The 19,966-nt window shown below is 39.7% G+C and overlaps 1 protein-coding gene across 3 annotated transcripts in view; it reads left to right on the top strand.

The window, feature by feature from the left end:
* LOC144034304 (transmembrane protein 132C-like) overlaps window positions 1-19,966 on the top strand; it is a 153,912-nt gene that overhangs the window by 93,607 nt on the left and 40,339 nt on the right. For all 3 annotated transcript variants that reach the window (XM_077543033.1, XM_077543034.1, XM_077543032.1), the window contains one exon: window positions 5,274-5,417. In XM_077543033.1, the coding sequence (XP_077399159.1) occupies window positions 5,274-5,417 (144 nt within the window). The remainder of the gene's footprint in view (window positions 1-5,273; window positions 5,418-19,966) is intronic.

Genomic DNA, 19,966 nt, shown 5'->3' with positions numbered 1-19,966 from the left:
AGCAGCAGCTCACAAGAATTTGACTTGTGTTGTTTCAAACTTGAAGGCTGCTAGTCCAGCATTTCAGAGACAGGCAATTAAAACAACATTTTCCATGTCTCCCCTTTAAAGAAGCCCAATTTGTATATGAATGAGCTGTAGCTAATCTCACAGCAGTTATCCCCTTCATCCATCTCTACCTTTGTCGGAGTCAGCAGCTGATGCAGTAACCAAAAGTGGTTTCTTTGTGACAGAGCTGATACCAGAGCAATTGTTCTCACTTCCATTTATCTCTCCGAAAGGGCAGCTCAATGCGGCGGTCCCACTCCGCGCCAGTGTGTTAACTTTTTATCAGATATAGACACGCGCCCGTGGTGTGTCCGTGGCTGTTTGCGAGTGCTTAAAGATATCTGCTTCTCTCTGTTCTCCAGTGTGGCTTTTTGTGTAATGATCCTCCATCTTCTGGATGTCTGAGCAGGAAACAATTCACCTTCCGTTTATGTTCCTTGTCTGAATTAATTGGGCCTTAAATTGAAGTTTGTTTTTATTTTTGCAATTTTAACCCTTTCGGGGACAGTGGCCACTACAGTGGACATCTATTCAAAAGTTGCAAAGAGAATATTAATTGGCTGCATTCCCTCGACCAAATGTCGACTTTTACCCGTCCCAAATGCCAAAAGAAAGAAAACTCCACTCATCGTCACAGTTAGACTTATAGTGGGCACGGAAAAAGAGCCCTAACAATCAAACTATGTTCTTCCAGTTCTGGTCCATCACTCTTCTTAAGTGGGCCTTTCAACCCCACGCTAACTTCTTATCAAAGTACCCATTAGTCAAGGATTTTTTTTTCTTATGACAATCAATGTGGCTATTACCCTTTTTTACTGACGGCTATTTAGTAAGGAAAGCGATATGGCACCCACATCTTTTACTTAAAACTGGAGAATCGGTTCCCCTCTTTGGTGGAGATTTTCATGCATGCCAGATCCACCACACCAGCATCTATAGAAACTCAGACACAATCTGTTTCTTGCTTAGGTCATTGAATCTGGTGTCTGTGGATCTCACTCTGTTTCGTCTGTCCTTCCTTCCTTTCCTCAGTCTCTCCTTTGGTCTCTTGAGGTCTCCCTGATTTGTTGGAATTTAGATGTTTTTGGGGTTGGTGAAGGACTCTGGTTGGTGGCCTGGTGGGTGGTGTCTGGTCGGTGCTGGATTTCACTTCCCTTTCTTTTCTTTGGTCCTTCCTCGGGTCTCCTGACGGCCTCACGACTCTGGCTGGAAGTGTTCGGTTTAGGTGAACGGTATGGGATTTTTAATAGGTTTTAGGTGAACTAATGAAAAAAGAAAGAAAAAACTGGAGAATCACAGAAATGTTATCCATCCATCCCTTTTCTTAACCGCTTGTCCTCACAAGAGTCGCGGGGGGTGCTGGAGCCTATCCCAGCTAGCTTTGGGCAGTAACAGAAATGTTACGATAGATTTAAAATTTGAATAATACAGTACAGTACAGTACGAGTTCCAGTAATTCCATTACTGCAATATGTCTTGTTCTTCCTTTGACCTTCTGTATTCCAAGCTTAAAGACAAAAAGTAAAAGAATAATCAGAGCAAAGGTCCTAATCCTAACATTCGTTTTTTGCATAAACACTGATTGGAAAAAAAACAAAACAGCAACAGTACAATGATAACGAGCGTTCCCTACGCTGTGTAATGTATTTGCATGCAGGACCCTTGGTCAGTCTTTGACTTCATAAATAATTGTTTATATTCCATTTCATTTCCCATTGTGTACGGTACATTAATATTAATGTGCACCAGTATTTCATTCGGCATGTGAGAAGCATGCCCGGGAGCAAGGTGACTTGTCGACTTATTATTTGGGCAGCTGCCACCCAAGTGTGTCATTACCGAGCGAACTGTCGCTCCACACAATCTCTTCTCTTGTGTAAATACTCATCCCACTGAGGCGGGATTTCATGGAATTAATCATGCAACTCCATAGGCTGATGCATGTGAAAAGTGGACCTCCCTTCAAATTCCATCCCTTTATTGCCTCTGCCTGCGCCCTCCCTCGCCAATAATTATATTAGAGAGCCCAATCTCATTACGACGTTCTGTTTGATCATTTAGAGCTCATGCACATTGGCTGCTCATACTTGGCTCAGTGTGATAACGATAGAGTGATGTTGTTTTTTTGTCTACAGATGACACTGACAAGGGTATGCATTTTTCATGCATGTTTTTCCCCTGCTAGTCTACCAAGCTCTCACTCTATCATTTCCCAGATGCACAATGGGGCAGCCTGTGGCACATCCCATGCTCGCTCTGCTTGATTCTTGTTACCTGGTACAGACGCGCTCGCCATTCAGTGCATTTTGTAGTCATAATTCTAGAACCCTGCCAAACTCTAAAAGGGAGGGGCGTGATATTTGGATAATTGATCATTAATGGTGTGGAATTGCTGTTTGGGATGAGAATCAGCTGAGAACATGGTTCTCCGTTCTGTCTTTCCTTCCTTTCCTCAGTCTCTCCTTTGGTCTCTTGAGGTCTCCCTGATTTGTTGGAATTTAGATGTCTCTGGGGTTGGTGAAGGACTCTGGTTGGTGGCCTGGTGTCTGGTCGGTGCTGGATTTCACTTTCCTTTCTTTTCTTTGGTCCTTCCTCGGGTCTCCTGACGGCCTCACGACTCTGGCTGGAAGTGTTCGGTTTAGGTCAGTGGTGTCCAAACTCGGTCCTCGGGGGCCGGTAGTCCCGCAGGTTTTGGATATTTCTCTCCTCCAACACAGCTGAAGCTCATCAGCAAGCTCTACTAAGCCTGATAACAATCCTGTTGATTGAAACAGGTGCGTTGGAGCAGGGAAACCTCCAAAACCTGCAGGACTACCGGCCCCCGAGGACCGAGTTTGGACACCACTGGTTTAGGTGAACGGTATGGGATTTTTTAATAGGTTTTAGGTGAACTAATGAATACACACTCACACGCACGCACTTACACATACTCACCCACATACAAAAAAAAAAAAAGGAGAGCAATGATGATGACATGTCAAATCGGTAAAATTACCGAATGAACAATACTGAGCTCTCCAGGAAAAAAAAAAGCTGAGAACATGGTCATCAGTTGGAAAAGGGTGGAAGTTCTGCCCCAAGTGGAGGAATTCAAGTATGCAGACTCTTTGGTGGTGAAGAAGCTGCTCTTGATTTTCTGCAGTGATCTACATTTGCACCCTTACCATGGGTCACAAGCTGCGAGCCGTGACCTAAAGAACAAGATCTCAAATACAAGATCACGGCTACAACAGCCGAAACGGGTTTACTCCGCAGGTTGTCTGACTCTCCCTTAGAGTTGGGATGAGAAGCTCAGTCATCCGAGAAGGGCTCAGAGTAGAGCCACTGCTCTTGCGTATCGAGATGAGACAGATGAGTCGGCTTGGGCTCCTCCAGGACGCCTCCCTAGTGATGTATTCCAGGCACGTCCCACCAGAAGCGGCCCACAGGGACAACCCAGGACACACTGGAGAGAGACTGTCTCTTAGCTGCCATTGGAAAACCTCTGGATCCCCCCCGGAAAAGCTGGGGAAGGGCTTCCCTTGCTTAGGATGCTGCCCCTGCGACCCAATCGCGGATAAGCAAAAGAAATGGTCGATTGGTTGTTGATTAATCTTACAGTAAATGGGGCAAAATGGAGGTTCTACTTGACAGTAGGTCAAGATACTTTTTGGGACTATGGCTTGTACAGGCTTGGTATCATTTCTCCTCCAGTTGACATTACAGCCTTTACATAGACAAACGATGGAAGTCTTTGTAAGTTAAATTTTTACAACACCTTGTTTTGTAGGATCCTTATTTACTAGCTAGTTGAACCGCATGCACTTTGAGCACTTAGTTACAAAAGCCACACTCTTAAATACACCAAACACTTGAGACCATCAATGCCTCCGACTTGTTTAAGAAGTCCGCTAACAGCTCTGACTCCAGGGTTAGTTAAAACAAGACTTCAGCTCTTTAGATGATCAATCCCCTTGTAGTCCTTCACCAAAGCTAAATATGTGAGTCGGTGATTACTTTGCTGTGGATAAGGTGGGTAAGGCTTTGAAAAAAAGGAGGCCAGACGGCAATCAGTGCTCTCCCTTCTCCTCCACGCCAACAAGCTTTATCACATCCATCAGGAGCAGTGAGCGACACACGAGTTATTATCGCTTCTGTCGCCTGGATACCATCAAAGAAACCAGGTTGAGCACAGAGGATGTGAGGACTCTGGTTATATCATTACTCCCTATTAATGTTGAGCTTCTCCTCTTACTTTAGTGTCTTTTACAGCTCCCGAATAAGGACAGACTCAAATAATTTAAAAGTAGCGGCGGAAGATACCCAACATTCCTGTTTGGTGAAAAGATATCTTTTAAGCTTCACTCTTCTTGTTCTAGTTCTTTGTCTTCACATCTGCCTTGCTCATCGTTTCCATCTTTTTGACTGTTTTGTCAAGTCTCGCATCAAGTTCTTTTTTAAAGATGAGGGGTTTCATTATAAGGCAAACATTTGTAACCAGCTTCCAACGTCAAATGTTGAGATTTAGATGCAACATTTTGGGAGTTTGACCCCACTTACAAGTCCTTGAGACATTAGCCCTTGCTAGACCGATTAAACCGATTGTGTTTAAAGTAAACAAAGTTCAAAACTGAATAAAAATTATTTTAAGTTGTTAACATTATTTTATCTTATTGCAGCTCCACGCTTCAGTTTTCCAAACGAATAACCTAATTAATGTCTCAATGAAGCCCTCATAAAAGATTTGTCATGTAGTCCAAAATGGATGTGGTCCAAGCGTAGAAAGAATTTTTGGCAGCAGTTTGCTACTTTTTGCATGAATTAATGTTTGTTGGATCAAATAAGTGTGGAACTGCTGACTTCATGTCTTCTTTTCTTGAAGTAGGATGAGTGTTTGTGCAGTGAGTTCTGTACCTTTAGCAAAGGCATCTCCTCTTTCATCGCAGTGTCCGAAGTGCATTCGGAAATGGCTCTATTTTTATGGCGGACGTAAATCCGAATGACGTAAATATGAAAATGTAGTCTCTGGTAGCAAACGTCACCACTCTGAAGCACGGAATGCTGCCTCTGATACCACGGTAGAAGCCGGCAAATGTATTGGTTGAGATCAACTCCCCATCCCAGCCAATGTTCAAAGAGGCTTCCAAGACTGCATCACAGAATGCTTCACGGACATTCAATGTGATTGTCACATATTATTCTTGTGTATTTGTTTCTAACCATGTGAACTGGCTTTTGTTTTCCAGGGTGAAACTGAAAGACGGTGTGGCATTCCTGGGGGCCAGAGCTAGCAATCCGGTATTGTGGACAGTAAGTCAGGATGTCAGAAGTGAAGGTCACAGAGTCGTCACCCTGCACTGCCGAAGGAAGGAGAACGGCTTCGGTCAAAGGTACGTCCGACTGACCTCGTCTGTATTCTGAAATCGATAGAAGTCAGAGATACTTAAATGCCAAGACTTCTTCAATTTGTGAGGCGCTACAACCGAAATGGAGCATGACTCGGCATTAATTCCTCGATATTCCTATTCCTAGGTACCGTATTCAAATGTAACTTCTCAAGTATGTGGAGTATAATGGGTCATGCAGTAATGACTATATCACCTGGTCTGCCCAAACAAAATGCCAGCCAAATCATCATCATCAACATCAATTAATAAAGCAACAGGCCTATGAGTAGTTAGAACATCTGCCCCTATTGTCTGTTCAAAATTCTTTGTAGTGTAATCATCCTTAGAAAACCATGAAATGGCAAGCATTGGTAAGATCCCTCCAAAATACAGTGAGAAATACAAAGACACTTTTACAGCAGTGCATGACTTTGTCCGTAAGAAAAATAAGTGTAAGTCATCAAATCAGATACTTTTTGTATTCTTTGAGCTCAGTCTAAAAAAGGCTGTGAAAGACTCATTTCCAGCCACCGAAAAGCAAACGACACCACGGGCTGGTAACCACTCAATTATCACTCAATGTGAATGTCGCATTGAGTGGGTGTTATCGACTGCAATGTGAACTACCATGCTAGCTTCCAAAAGCAATATTAAACTGTAGTGCATTTTCAGAAATGGAAAAAAGCTTTAGACGAGCCAGTGTGTGATAATACAACGGATTGCAATATTCTGTTATTTTGCGGGTTGAACAGATTTATGACCTGAAACTAGTTTTGCCTCAATGGTGACATGCATTTTAAATCATACATTGTATTGATGACGTCTTAGTAATGGCAAGTGAAAACAGGAAATAGAACAACCTCGACTGATCTGATGGCCTCCGGAAGATGACAGTGATGAACAAAAGGTTTCCTGTCATTTACATGCGTCTCCCTCAAAGCTCCTCTGCAGAGACCATGAGTCAAACTGTACACGGCTGTTCAAACGAAGGTCAACCGCGTTGAACCTGGTATTGTATCCTGGCATCCTTTTGGCCGACAAAAGACTTCCTCAAGCACTGAGATGATAATGTGACATCTAACAAAAGTCAGCTTTTTTTTTCTTAAATACAAAAATGCATTTGTTCTAGAACATCTGAAATAGATTATTTTTTTCTGTCAAAAGTTGGAAAAGTAAAACTCTACATTGTGCCTGGCATTTCTTTGATCAATTATGGGACATTTAATCAAATATTTATTCTCTTTAAATTTTTGCAGTAATGGAGGTCTTTGTGGCGGTAGCTGAATTCTCATACGACATCATCATGTTTTTTTTTGTTTTTAAGACGTACAAATTCAGGGAGAACGTGAAAATGTCCACACAGTAAAACCTGAGCCAAGATCTGAACTGAGGACCACCTCAAGTCCAAGCTAAATGTAACCAGCTAGGTTGCTAAAGCCATTCGACAGGTTGGACACGGAACACCAACAATTGGTTCAATTGAGTCTGTAAGCCTTCAATTAGCTGAATTAATTAAACGTTTAATCATTCCCAAATAACATCCTTGTGCGACAGTTCTGCAATTTTCTCATCAGTAATTCAAACTTTAAAAGTGTCATTTCATGCCCAGTAAAGAAAAGCCATTCAGGTTAAGTAGGGGGAAAAAATCCAAATTAGCCCGCACTTGTTGGAATCGAAGAAAGAATAAAGGCTACTGGTTCAAAAAACAGACTATTCACAATCACTTGTAGAGCTTCAAGTTGACTGCTCGTGTGTTTTTTGTATCTCGCCTTCCAAACTGACACATTTACAGAGTCGAGTCAAGCACTGTTGGTTGGACTATAAAGCTCTGTGAAGCGGTCTTCATAAATCTGCGCAGGTCCGATAGTATGAAAAATGCGCTGACTTTTGCTAGCTAGCGGTTAGCCTGTTACCAGCCGTCACGGTTTAACCGGGGACAGTCTTGTTTTGATGAATCAATTAAAAAGTCATTTCAATGTTAAAATTCCTTCCTATTTACTTTCACGTTCTCATTCTCCTCCGCAACTCATCCGTGTTTTCATCATACCGGAACTAGAACTACTTCCAGCACTGCCTAAGAATCCTGGGAAATGTAATCCTACTAGCCTACTGCTGCAGTTACTTACAAACACGACCTGAGCATTTCTGGTGTCACATTTACAATTTTACCGTACAATTTGAGACTGCGAGGTAAATGACAATGATGAGTGCATTGACATGGTTAGCACTGAACTTTCAACCAAGATAGTCTTGGAAGACACTCTTTGTCATTCCGCGTGTTCGTTGTTGTTCGGGTTGATTTTCTGAATACAGACTGGAGATCGGTGAACAGGTCCTTCGAAGGATTTATTTTACAGAATATTCTGGACACGAGCGGGTTTACAAAAGCACAGCTGCTCCTCGCTCAGTGTGTCATTTCAGCGGACTCACAGCATTCTTATACTATCTTGAAAAAGTATTACAACGTCTCCTTTGCCCGCTAAAAATGTTATCTTCACAGGTGTCAATGGTGTCATAAGAGAACTCGCTACACCTACAGTAACATAACATGAATGCTATTTATACGTAAAATGTTGCAACCGAGTTGGGGCCTATGGTTGATAGTACTTGAATGTTTACAAGGTAACGGCTGGGAGACATGTCACTGTCTCATCTGAGAAGATGCTATAGTACTGTACTAGAAAAACATCAATGACGTCATCGAGTAGTCGCCATGGATTTGACTTTGATCTCATTAGCGTCGGCTTAAAAAGATCTGAAGCCTTGCAGCCCCTTTTTTTTTGAAAAGACAAGTCCTCCAGCACGGCTAATGACTCATGTCATTTGAAGCTCATTTTGTCCGCAGTAAAAGCTGCACGACTGCCAGAACCTGTGAGTTTAAGGATGAGATGAGTGAGACATAATGTGGTGTTAGCGTCATCTCACAGAGACAGGCTTCATGAGTTTTATTGTTACGATTCATAAAGGAAGGATAGTAATTAACATGTCAAATCCTAACAACGGTTAAGTGGTACAGTCTGGCCGACCAGGTGTACTTTTAAAAAAAAAAGTTTATTCCCATGACCTGACCATTTTAAATTTCACTATGACTATGTATTTTTTAGTCATAATTTCTTGCATGGTCCTTTGCATAACATTGACATATGAATAAACTAGGACTGAAAAATAAATTAGATTTATTGCAGCAAACATGGCTCAAAATTCAGTTTTGCCATGAAAGGAAAACAATTACAGTAGAACAAGTTTATGCGCCTTCTAGATAAAACTATTGAGGCGGTGGGATTGTTGAGAATGCTGGAATTCAATCTCACAAATTTGATACGATTGATGCCTGTCAAAACAATCAGGACCACGTGGCTTAGTTTGAGGAGACAAAAGCCACAGCTGCAAGTGTGTTTGCGTGTGAAGAACTGAATCTAAAAGGATTGCAAACAATGGCTACTCTGAAGAGATGAATCATTTTGGGTGGCGGCCTAGAAGTGATTTACATAGAAATATTTTCTGTAATTACAACATTTCCAGGTTACGGCGCATGTAATCGCAAAAGTCACGTTCCGAATTTCAATGTCGATGGCTGGCTGGACACAGGGGGGGAAGCATATTTGCATACTTGCTTATTTTCATGACTGATTTTCATATTAATTCAATCTGTCATTTTGTTTTCAAGTTTGTGCCTGACTTCATTTTTTAAATTTACAGGCATTTTTGTTCACTGCCAGTGGTCCGACCACATTTTAGCAGACAATTGTACAAGACATTACACTGAACTGTTATCTAACAGGATTTGCGTCAATACATGATATTTGCAGTATAAGAATGGCACACATTGAACTCGTTAGTCTAATTCTTAATGATTTTCGTTTGATAGTTTATTTTAATAACTTAAAAGTGTGTTTTCTTTTAGAATTCTGACTTAATTAGTGTGTTAGCATAGGTCAATAATAGACTGCAGTATAATGATGGGAAAATTAGGCTTCATGAAGCTTCATTGAAGCACTTGCGATATTTTTTCACTCCTCTAGATGGTGCCTTTGTTTTTAATAGAAAGGGCTTAGTGCAATTGAAATTGATTACATATCTACTACATTTTTAAACCAAGAGTGCCAACCAACCAATAGAGGAGTCAAAAAATATCACAAGTGTTTCATGAAGCTTCGTTTGCGTTACGCCACCTCCGAAGGACCATAACTGTCTTATACATCCATGTGAACCTGTATCTTTGTTCCTATAAACAAATCCTTTCTTTAAACAGTTTTAATTAGCTCTCAGATATAGATATTGATAGATATTGTAACATTTTTAATACTTCATTTCATATATTAACCATTGTTACACATTATTAACATTTTAATTCTTTATATTAACCTTGTCGAAATGTTTTGTGTCCTGTGCAGAGCAAGTGGTGTTGATTTCGGTATAATCTGACCTTAAACTGGGACATACTATTTAGTCTAAAAAAGTTCCTTCTCAGCGTTTTGTGCGAAAACACATTTGGTCCTTGAGAACAGAATCTGTTTTGAACACCCACACCTGACTCTGTTTTCGCCATAGCTCATGGAAAAATACCCAGAGAGTATGTTTTGTCTACAAATGAAAGAGAGGAGGTCTTTTTAACTATGAGAAACCGTTGTGCATGCGGAAGAGCTACATTTGACGCTCTGAATCCCACCTGTTTAAGTGATGAATTAGAGGCAGTTATTTGTCCAGAGATCTCTGACCTTTTTCTTAGATTAAATCATTTTTGCAAAGGTGTATTTTTCTTGCATTAAATCTATCTTCATTTTTGGAACACGCAAAGAGGACAAAATAATTTTAATCCTCTTACAAAAAAAAAATAATATTTTTTTTTTTGTGAGGTTACATGCTAGGAGAGGCCCTATCCGATTAACAGAAGCCCAAGTTATCATTATCTCATAGGGTATTGTGATGAGGATTTCTATTGGCCCAAAACTGAAAAGGCTCTCAAAACAGCACACCCTTCAATGGTTGATGTCTTTCTGGTGCCTACAATGTAATATTTTCACCTTTTACTTGAAATTATGACAATTCCCTGTCTCCAGTAAATACAGTTAAAGTCTTGTTTTTCATAAGATGTGTAGCCATTATGACTGTGCTTTATCGTCTCCGGGCCTTTTGGATTCCATTACCCCAGTGTGCCCATAGAGGCTCTTCAGATGGCAATCCAGCATTTTTTCAGCCAAAAATGCTGATTGCGGTCACAAAAGTTTGTGGTCAGCAATTTTATTTGAGGGCATCTGTATGCAGACAGCGAGGATTGCAAGGTTGTTCTTGGTACGGTATGGTCGAAGAAAATATTACAAATAGTTGGATATTAACAATTAACACTGCTGTGGGCAGAGGTGTCCCTAAATAATATCCAATTAATACCATTAAATAGATCATGTTTATTGATTTCAATAAGTAAAAAAATGTAAGCAATTTTAAGATGGGATGGGTTTTTTTTATGCCATTTCTAGGGGCAGTGATTTTACTTTATTTATTTAAGTCCTATAAAGAACCACTCGATATGAAAACAAATCTCTGTCAAGTGCAAGTCAAAGAACAACAATGGAAAATTAATTGGATGGGCGAGTACGATACCAATACTCGCCCGTATCGGTCCAATATCCGGCCTTATTCAAAGTTTCCCGAGAGTGGACGTTTTGCGATCAGGAATATAAGGCACACATGTCTGACAGATGTCTATTAATAATTTATTATTTTTTTGTGTATTTGTTCAATAAAAAAATTATTTTACGGACAAATAAAAAAAATATATGGATAATGGCCGTTGATTTAATGTGATTTTATGAAAGAATGCTTAATTGCGATTTATAGGTCGTCTTTAAAATTATCTGTCGTTTTTTTAGGGGGTAATTTTATGTATCAAAAGTACTCGTGATATTGGTATCGGTGACTAAGAGTTGAATACCCGTGCTGGTATCAATCTCTTCTAATCTGAAAAAAAAAAGTGGTATCAAACATCCCTAAATATTCAAATTTACATTTAAATTAGTGGTTACTTTTGAATATCATACTTGTGAAAGAAAAAAAAAAGTTTGAGTTTTTCACAGTGTCTTCAAATACACGTCCATGCTCCATAACGTGCTTAAAATGTCTCTCCAGTTTCCCCTGTGGGGAATTACTCACTCCAACCATTCCGAGATACTAATAACGACTGCTGTGTTATTCATATTCAGCACGTAATGGTAGTGTGCATTACATCGAGGCAACATATCACAAGCCGGATCAAGAATAAAAGTAATCAAATTATTTATGTCTCTCCGGAGGGTTCCATTTGAAGCACATCTATCCACAAGCAGCTTGCTGCTTGACCGCTCGGGTCTCCAGGCGGTAATAAAGCAAGCTGATGCATTATGAAAGCAGCACCTTGGTCATCAGGCAAAAAGCACCTGCTCAGTCAGGAAGATGAAAAAGGTCAATTAAAGTGTCTTGTTGCCTGTAAGCAAACTGATGCAATCGTCCCGACATGGAGCAATCTGTCATGTTTTGGGTTCATGTTTGAGCTTCAGATCCCTTTCAGAGAAAACCCACGAATGTGCCTGAACCAAGATTTGAATCCGAGAACTTTCAATTGTGTGGAAGATATTATGCTATTGACTACGCAACTGTGCTGCTAACCTTGACTTTAATCCTTTTAAATCGATCAATTCAAACAATAAAATAGAATGGAAGTGCTTAGTTAGAAAGGGGTGGTTACGCAAAGTGGACACTTGGAAACCGCCTTAAACCCCTGATCGATATCCACACATATGTGGATCAAAATCCACCAAAACCAAACACTGACTGCGCCGCAACTTAGACTTGGCAATTATGCCAGTGAGTGCTTGGCTGGAAGAATGCGCAGTGTTCAAATGTTTTCTTCCTTCCTACAATAAATATGAACTAAGTCCCATCTGCGTGCATGCTCGTAGTCGCATTGTGCTGTTGGACTCAAACAAACAAGTGAACAAATAGAATGCTCATGCATGTTTACGGCTCCAAAATCGCTAACATCACAAAAGTGAGCCGTCACATTTAAATAACCTGCTCTGGCAAGGCAGGTTTCCTGTTTGCGAGAAAGTCATAGTGGAAGATTAGTGTTGTGGAGGAGATCTTTTCCTCCGCGTGTTCGTTTTCTTTCGGGTAGTGAGAATGTTGATTATCTGGATACAGGCTGGAGATCGATGAACAGTTCCTTCGAAGCTTTCATTTCTACAGAATATTCCGGGCACAAGTGAGTTACAGACAATGGCTGCAGCTTCTCACAAGTGCGAAGATTACAGAGGACTTACAATATTCTTATACTATCTTGAAGGGCGGTACCACACAGTTTCTAGTAAACAGTTCCTTGGAGTTGACCGGACATGAGATAAGACTCAAGGACATCATTCAAACACAGACAATGGCCCATTTGAGGAATACAGAAGGTTGGGGGGGGGTCGCCATAGATCAGCAAAATTCCACTGATTAGCTGTAGAAAGACTGTAGTAAGAAAAGCAGATTATGATTAGACTCAGCTACAGCTAGTGACAACGCTGTCACAGTTGAGACAGTGTGGTACTATCAATATGTGAAAACGGAACGCTAGCATAGGAATTAAGTGCTGGCTTTTGTTTTAACCTTGTAACCAAGGGTATACTGTTCTAAGCTCTATTCCTTTATGTTTATATACAGGGAGTCCTCCTCCAGTCAAATTATGTCTTGATGTTATGTGAATTAGTTTTCTAATGCAGCTTTTGAGGACTGGTGGCTTGGCATGAAACTGTGTAAAGTAGGTTCAACGGCAGGTTGAAGCTCACTTTAAAAGCGTGAGTGTAGTCGAGCCTCTGTGTTGGCCCCAGCCATCTGTTGAGAGAGATGACACACTGTAATTCTCTGCGGGTCTTTTGCCGAAACAGAGGAAGCGTGTGTCAGTGGGATAGGTTGGAAGCTTCTGTTGGTCTCAAATATTTAGCATACTTTGACAGAAGGAAGGCAGAATTCCTTTAAAGATCCTTGCAGTAACCATCTTTCCGTTTTGTATGTCAGTGAAAAGCAGTCAGAGAAACTGTTCACATGTAGATTGCCGACTGGAATTATTCACTTTTAATGGGCCACAGTTAGAATGAATGCATTGTAGTCCTTATCGTATTGATGTCTTTCTAATACTCGACGACAATTATACAGGTTATGATCAAATTAAAAAACCTGGCTAGTTTATGCTCTTATTGTTTTTTTCTTCTTATTTTGGAATCTTGGTCTTTATAGTACAGGGATGACATGTATACGCGGGATTTATAATACCACAGTGTGTATCTATTCGCACACCGTATTTTCCGCACTGTAAGGCGCACTTAAAAGCCTTTAATTTTCTCAAACCGACAGTGCGCCTAATAATCCAGTGCGCCTTATATTTGGATCATTATTGGTTAAGTAAGCTCCATCTAGTGGATGCTTCACGCAACCCCAGCCACTACAGTAGCTTCTACTCTATGCGCCTTATAATGCGGTGTGCCTTATATATGGAAACGTTTTAAATAGGGCATTCATTGAAGGTGCGCCTTATAATCCGATGCGCCTTATAGTGTAAAAAAAATACGCTACGTGTTTATAAGTCCATGCTTCTGGCGTACAGCCCATCAGAAGTACTCAAGCAGAGGTAAGCAAACATGACGACTAGTGGTGTACGATGTTTTTTTTTTTTCATTAAAGCAGCTGTATCATCGAATCTGGAAGCTGGATTGAAAAGGTGTAAGGTAAATTTGAGGGTTGACTTGTAACTACTGACATGTTTTGGAAACCACATAATTTTGGAATTACATTTAAGCCTGTTATAATCATTCATTGCTTCCCACTTTTACGATAAAAAATGTCTTCTTTTTTTTTGCTTTTTTTACAACAATGGATTTTTTTTCATACTGTATAACATCATTAATCCCGAAAGTTCTTTCCGGTAGAAAAAAATATAAAGCCCGCAGTTCAATATATATGCATTAAAACTACAAAACAGAGGTCTGTGAATATTATAAGCAAAGTGCCCGTACCTCACCATACGTTGTCTTTCATGTGGAGTTATGAACTATTTGTGAACTTTTTCTATCACTCCTTCCTTCAAGAGAGCCTCTGTAGGTCATATTTGTATGTATTTCCATTTTCTCCTCCCACTTTTGCAGCTCCGAGCACCTTCAAATACATATTACATGAGCCTAAAGACGGCAACGCAACATTGAGCACCGCCACTATTCTTCTTGTCTATCTAGCGCAACACCTTGTAGTGCAGCACCTAATGAATATGGAGAAACACATTCTGGGCAGCAAATCCTTCGTAAATACCTTAGCTCTGTCTTGTTTTAAGTTCTAACTGAGTGCGTTATTCATTTATCTCTTGTTACAAGCCTCATGTGTCTTAGGGTAAAACACATTTAAAAATTTCCATTTCTGTTTTGCAAATTATAAAAAACAATATCTACTAATGTGACATTCAATCCAGTTAGAAGCAGTTGTGCAAATGTATTCAAAGCATGAAACGCTACTTTTTTTGTAGCCTGGTTTTGCTTATGCAGTAAACTATAAAAGAGATACAAGTATACTGTATATTGAATCAATTATATAATAAACTAGACTAAGTGCAATTTCTGCAGAAATTGCGTGGGAATGCTTGAAGCTGAATGCTAATAGCTGAATGCTAATAGCTGAATGCTAATAGCTGAATGCCAAGCGGAATGCTTATGAAGTAAATTGAAAGATAAATTATGTGAAAATTACAAAGTATTAATTGTATGCTTCCAGCATAGCCACAATAAATGTAGCAAAACATAATGCAATAATATTGTCAAAATGACAAGATTTAGTTAGATTGTTTTTATCTGAGGACAAACCCTTCATAACAAGCTGACTTTGGTTTGCTAACAGCCAAGAGTGACAAAGATGTGTCCAATTCTCCAGTCTCATTTAGTTATCTCTCACTTGACTTTGCTATTTAGCGCCAACTCTCATTCCTTTTCACATCTCCGAGACCAAAAAATCTACCCTGATATTTTGAATTGAATTTGAACATTTAATTCTAACATTGATGTTTACTGATGATGTTTCCATTTGCTATCTATATTCGAAATTGATTAACTGACTGGTCCCTCTAAATTGTGGGCCAGTCTGTTGGGGTCAAATGTCGGAAAAAAATTGACTCATTCACTCCTATTGACGGCTATAGACGCCAAAAAATTCATTTAAACTATTTCTATTTAACATTTTTTCCCCACTTTTGTCAACAAGAGTATGAAAATCGAAAAAAATAAATAACAATTATTAGAACAGATATACAATTTGTGATTAATCATGAGTTGACTAGTGAAGTCATACGATGAATTACGATTAAAACATTAAATCACCTGACACCTCTATTTTTTAATAATCTTTTCTTTAAAAAAAAAAAACTTTTTAAAAATAAATTAAAAAATATATATTTTTTTTTTATTAGGGGCATCAGGCGATTATTTTTTTAAAATCATAATTAATCGCATGACTTCGCTAGTTAACTCACAATTAATCACAAATTTTATATCAATCCTAAATGTACAATCATTTTTTTATAGGTTTTCATACTCTTGTTAACAAAAGTGGAAAAAAATTGTAACTAATAGAAATAGTTCAAATAATTTTTTGACGTCTATAGCCGTCAATGGCAATGAATGAGTTTTAAAAAATCACAGAATTATGTTCGTTAGGGAACACTCGAAATCATTTCTTTGAAGTTTCACAATTAACTACCTTCCTTTAACTTTATGTAACACATCCGGCGATATGTTCTCATAATGAATGACGCATTGAATCGTCACAAACACGGTCACCCTGTTTGATTGATTTTTCTCATGACATGGTAATAATACTCTAGCTGGAGGCTGTGTTGTGTACGTGTTGTGGAAACATTCTCATCTCTCCTTCCCATTTCTATTAGCCTTCTCTCCCCCCTTGTCATATCAAATGCAAGACCATTACTTTTGGGCTTCTCCAGTCAAAATTCCGCCTTTGGAGACATTTTTTACTCACATACGAGTGCATTACTATGTGCGGCGCTGCCACCTTATATTTGATAATGGAATTATGCTCTACAAATGAGCTTTTCTTGTATAATTTGAGAATCCGCGGTTGCAGAGATAACCGTAGATTCAAATAAAGACGGGGTGTGTTTATTCACTGCTGACAGGCAATGAGATGCAAGCCCATGCAAACACGCATTGTTTAGGTTAGCGAGTATGTGTCTATAAGGCCGCTTTATTTCATGCCTGAGAGTAATTAGGAACTGGAGTCATTGACAGAACAATGATGAGTGAAGATTGAACAAGAAAGAAGTTCGATACTCAGTTCTCCTCGGTTCGCCGACGAGGTCAGAGAGCCTCGCGCTGTTCTTTCTGATTGCGCCGAGCGTAACTCAAATGGCGAGTGACTGCGTTGCAATCAATGGCGGCGGCGCCGGGCAGGACCAATCGGCCGGCGTTTACAGCTCAAGTTAAATCAACGGTCCCCTTCGATGCAATCGGATGCCGATCGTGGAAAGTCCTTATGCCTCCGCAAGATGCATTAACGTTAATTACCGTCCTGCTGTTCGGTACGAATGCACCATTGCGCGATGATTAATGATATTCATCTATGTAAAGACACATGACCAATTCATTATCAACGATTATTTTACAAGATAGGAAACAGATGAACACTTTATTTCTGTTTATGGAAGAGGATTAGGGCCAGTGAGGAGAAGAAAAAAAAGGTTGGCAGAATTCTTACTTTAAAGTCAGAATTCTGCCAACCTTTTTTTAAACTTAATTCTCATAATTCTGACTTAATTCTCAGAATTCTGACTTAATTCTCAGAATTCTGACTTTCCCCCACAATTCATAGCTCTACGTCACAAAGTCAGAAATCTCACTTTAGAGTCAGAATTTTGAGATGAATGTCACAATTCTGAAATTAAAGTCAGAATTCTCGCATTGTCGTCACAGTTCTGAGAATAAAGTGAGAATCCTGCTAACCTTTTTTTTCCCTCTTCACTGGCCATTATCCTCTTCCGTAAAATATCTGCAGGTGCTGACTTTTTTTGTCATTTTTATTCATCTCAGAGGGCAGCCATTTTGCCGCTTGCTGTCAAGTGAAAATTACATCACAGTTGCTCAGGCCTCGGGCAACGACCAGTCACGGCTCAGTTTGTGAACGTCACATGACCATACTCAGAAGAACAGGTGAGCCGTAATTGATCGTTACCTGAGCCCTGAGCATCTAACTGTGATGTCATTTTCAGATGACAGCAAGTTGATAAAATGGCTGCCCCCTAAGATGGATACAAACGTGTGGATTTTGCTGCTTAATTCTTATTCTCCAAACACGATATTACCGGTAATCAATGCTGTGTTTAGACTAGGGGCGCATAGAACAATTGTAAAAAAATAAAATAAAATTGGCCTGCCTCCCCTTTTAAATAAGAACTGAAAGAGGCTGCGGTGGAGGCTGAAAAAGCACCACAAAAGAAGAATGAAAAAGTTCAGTGATGTCTAAGGGTCCAAGACTCGATGCAGTTATCGCTCTTTCAGCTTTTAACAAAGCATAACAATGTCAAATATTTTCCCACAAACCCACAGTATGATGTTCACAAACCAAGTTTTGTTCATTCATAAGTTAAGACCGGCAAATTCATTCACCTGATTTTGACCTCCGTTCACAGATCGCTACCCATTGATTCAGCAAAATTACTCCTTTGTCATTCATCATTTTTACATTACCTTCATCTAGATTGTCAGTGAATACTTTTAATGAAACCTTCATTTTTTTTTTTTTTTCAGCGAACAAAAAAAATTGTGTTGAGGATCAAAGCGGCCAAATATTTCCTTTTTCCTGTATGACCTTGAAGTGACGTGAGCTGCCTTTTTTTTGAAAATACTTTAGAAACCGTAGATAAGCGAGACTAAGCAATTACCCTTTCAGTTAAGACTAATTTAATGTGGTCTTCTGTAGGTGTATATATATATATATATATATATATATATATATATATATATATATATATATATATATATATATATATATATATGATACTTTATTTAAATACCTTCCATAATCCTTTATAAAGCAATCATCCATGGCATGGCATTTTATTTTCCCATGTTTATCGCTAAGGCCGCTAATGCATTCAGAATTGCTCTCTTCTGACTCCCTCCATTCTATTTGAAAAGCTTTCAACGTTCAGCCCGCGCTCGCAACTACGTGAGGGAATCGCACTATTGATCGTGTTTAATTTCATTTGAATGAGTGCCGCATGAATCCTGCGTGACTGCGTGTCATCATGTGATCAGAAATGCAACACATGAGACTTGTCCGCAACCCAAGCCTTCATCTTTAATGGAAATCCAGACTGACACTCTGCCACTAATGAAATCAAATTAATCTAATCTCAGTGTAATGACTGATAGCCCCCCCCCCCCCCACCACCACCCCCCCACCCCTTCTCGGATATACTGCAATATACTGTATTCATTTTCTCTCATATGAGTCTCTCCCTGAACAGCTCAAGACATAAATTAGATATTTACAGTGGGTTCCATCATATCATGGACTCAAATGTTATCAGTGAACTGCGCGCATGTGTGAAGTAAAACATCTCTGATTGAACCCTTTGGGACTCAGACTTCAACCCTTGGCACGCCCGTATAATCCAGGTAAGGCTGAAGTGTGAAGTCAGGAAGTCAATTTCTGTCTTTATCTTTTTACATCTGCCAGTTGTTCTCGGTTGTGTCGCGCAGCCACATTTATAAAACAGTCTTTTGATGTCCAATATTGACTCGAGCAGAGACCCGCAATCAGATGGAGGAAGGCAGTGTTGACAAAAGAAAACTCTCTTTATACTTGCGCAGCAGTGATTTTAAAAGCAGATTGTCTCGTTTCTCGGGGTATTTATTCTGGAACTTGCCATTTTTAAAGTCAAATCAAAGCCTATCGAAGCTGCTCTGTGCCTCCTCACTTGCATTTTATCAGCAGCCAAAGCCAGTGCTGGTGGGGGCCTTGCCTACAGACAAAGTGGAGATTGGCCAGGGAGTCTGGTCTTGTTTGATAAGGCAGGTCTATTGCCCCCGGAACCTTAGACTCAGATCCTCTGATCCACTTCATCTTCCGATAAATCAAGCTCCTGAATCACGGACCGCAGTTCGTGTCTCAGAACTTTTTTTTTCTTTTTCTTTTTTTAGGTGCGCTTTATACGTCGACAACTTGTTATGGAATTCAATTTCCTCATGATTTTGAATTTAGACGTCAAATTTGAAATTCAGAACAAAGCTCATGTTTTAGGCTGTGGTGTTTTTAATGTGAGAAATGGAGACAGAGAAGGTGGTTAGGAGCTGATTTGACTTGAGTTCAATTTCCCTTAAGCAATGCCCCAAACTGCCCCATTGGTCCAGTCCGCTAAGATTTTCGAATGGAATGGAAAATAACCATGGTTTGATATGTCCTCATGTAACCTCTTATATAAGGATATGTTGTTGTTCACAAAGGCGGAATCGAGCCTGGGAACTCTTAACTCTTTGACTGCC

This window comes from Vanacampus margaritifer, chromosome 14 (genome assembly GCF_051991255.1).
Source record: "Vanacampus margaritifer isolate UIUO_Vmar chromosome 14, RoL_Vmar_1.0, whole genome shotgun sequence".
In the NCBI taxonomy this organism is placed as follows: domain Eukaryota; kingdom Metazoa; phylum Chordata; class Actinopteri; order Syngnathiformes; family Syngnathidae; genus Vanacampus; species Vanacampus margaritifer.
Note: the sequence above shows the minus strand (reverse complement) of the source record. Positions and strands in the feature narration are given on the sequence as shown.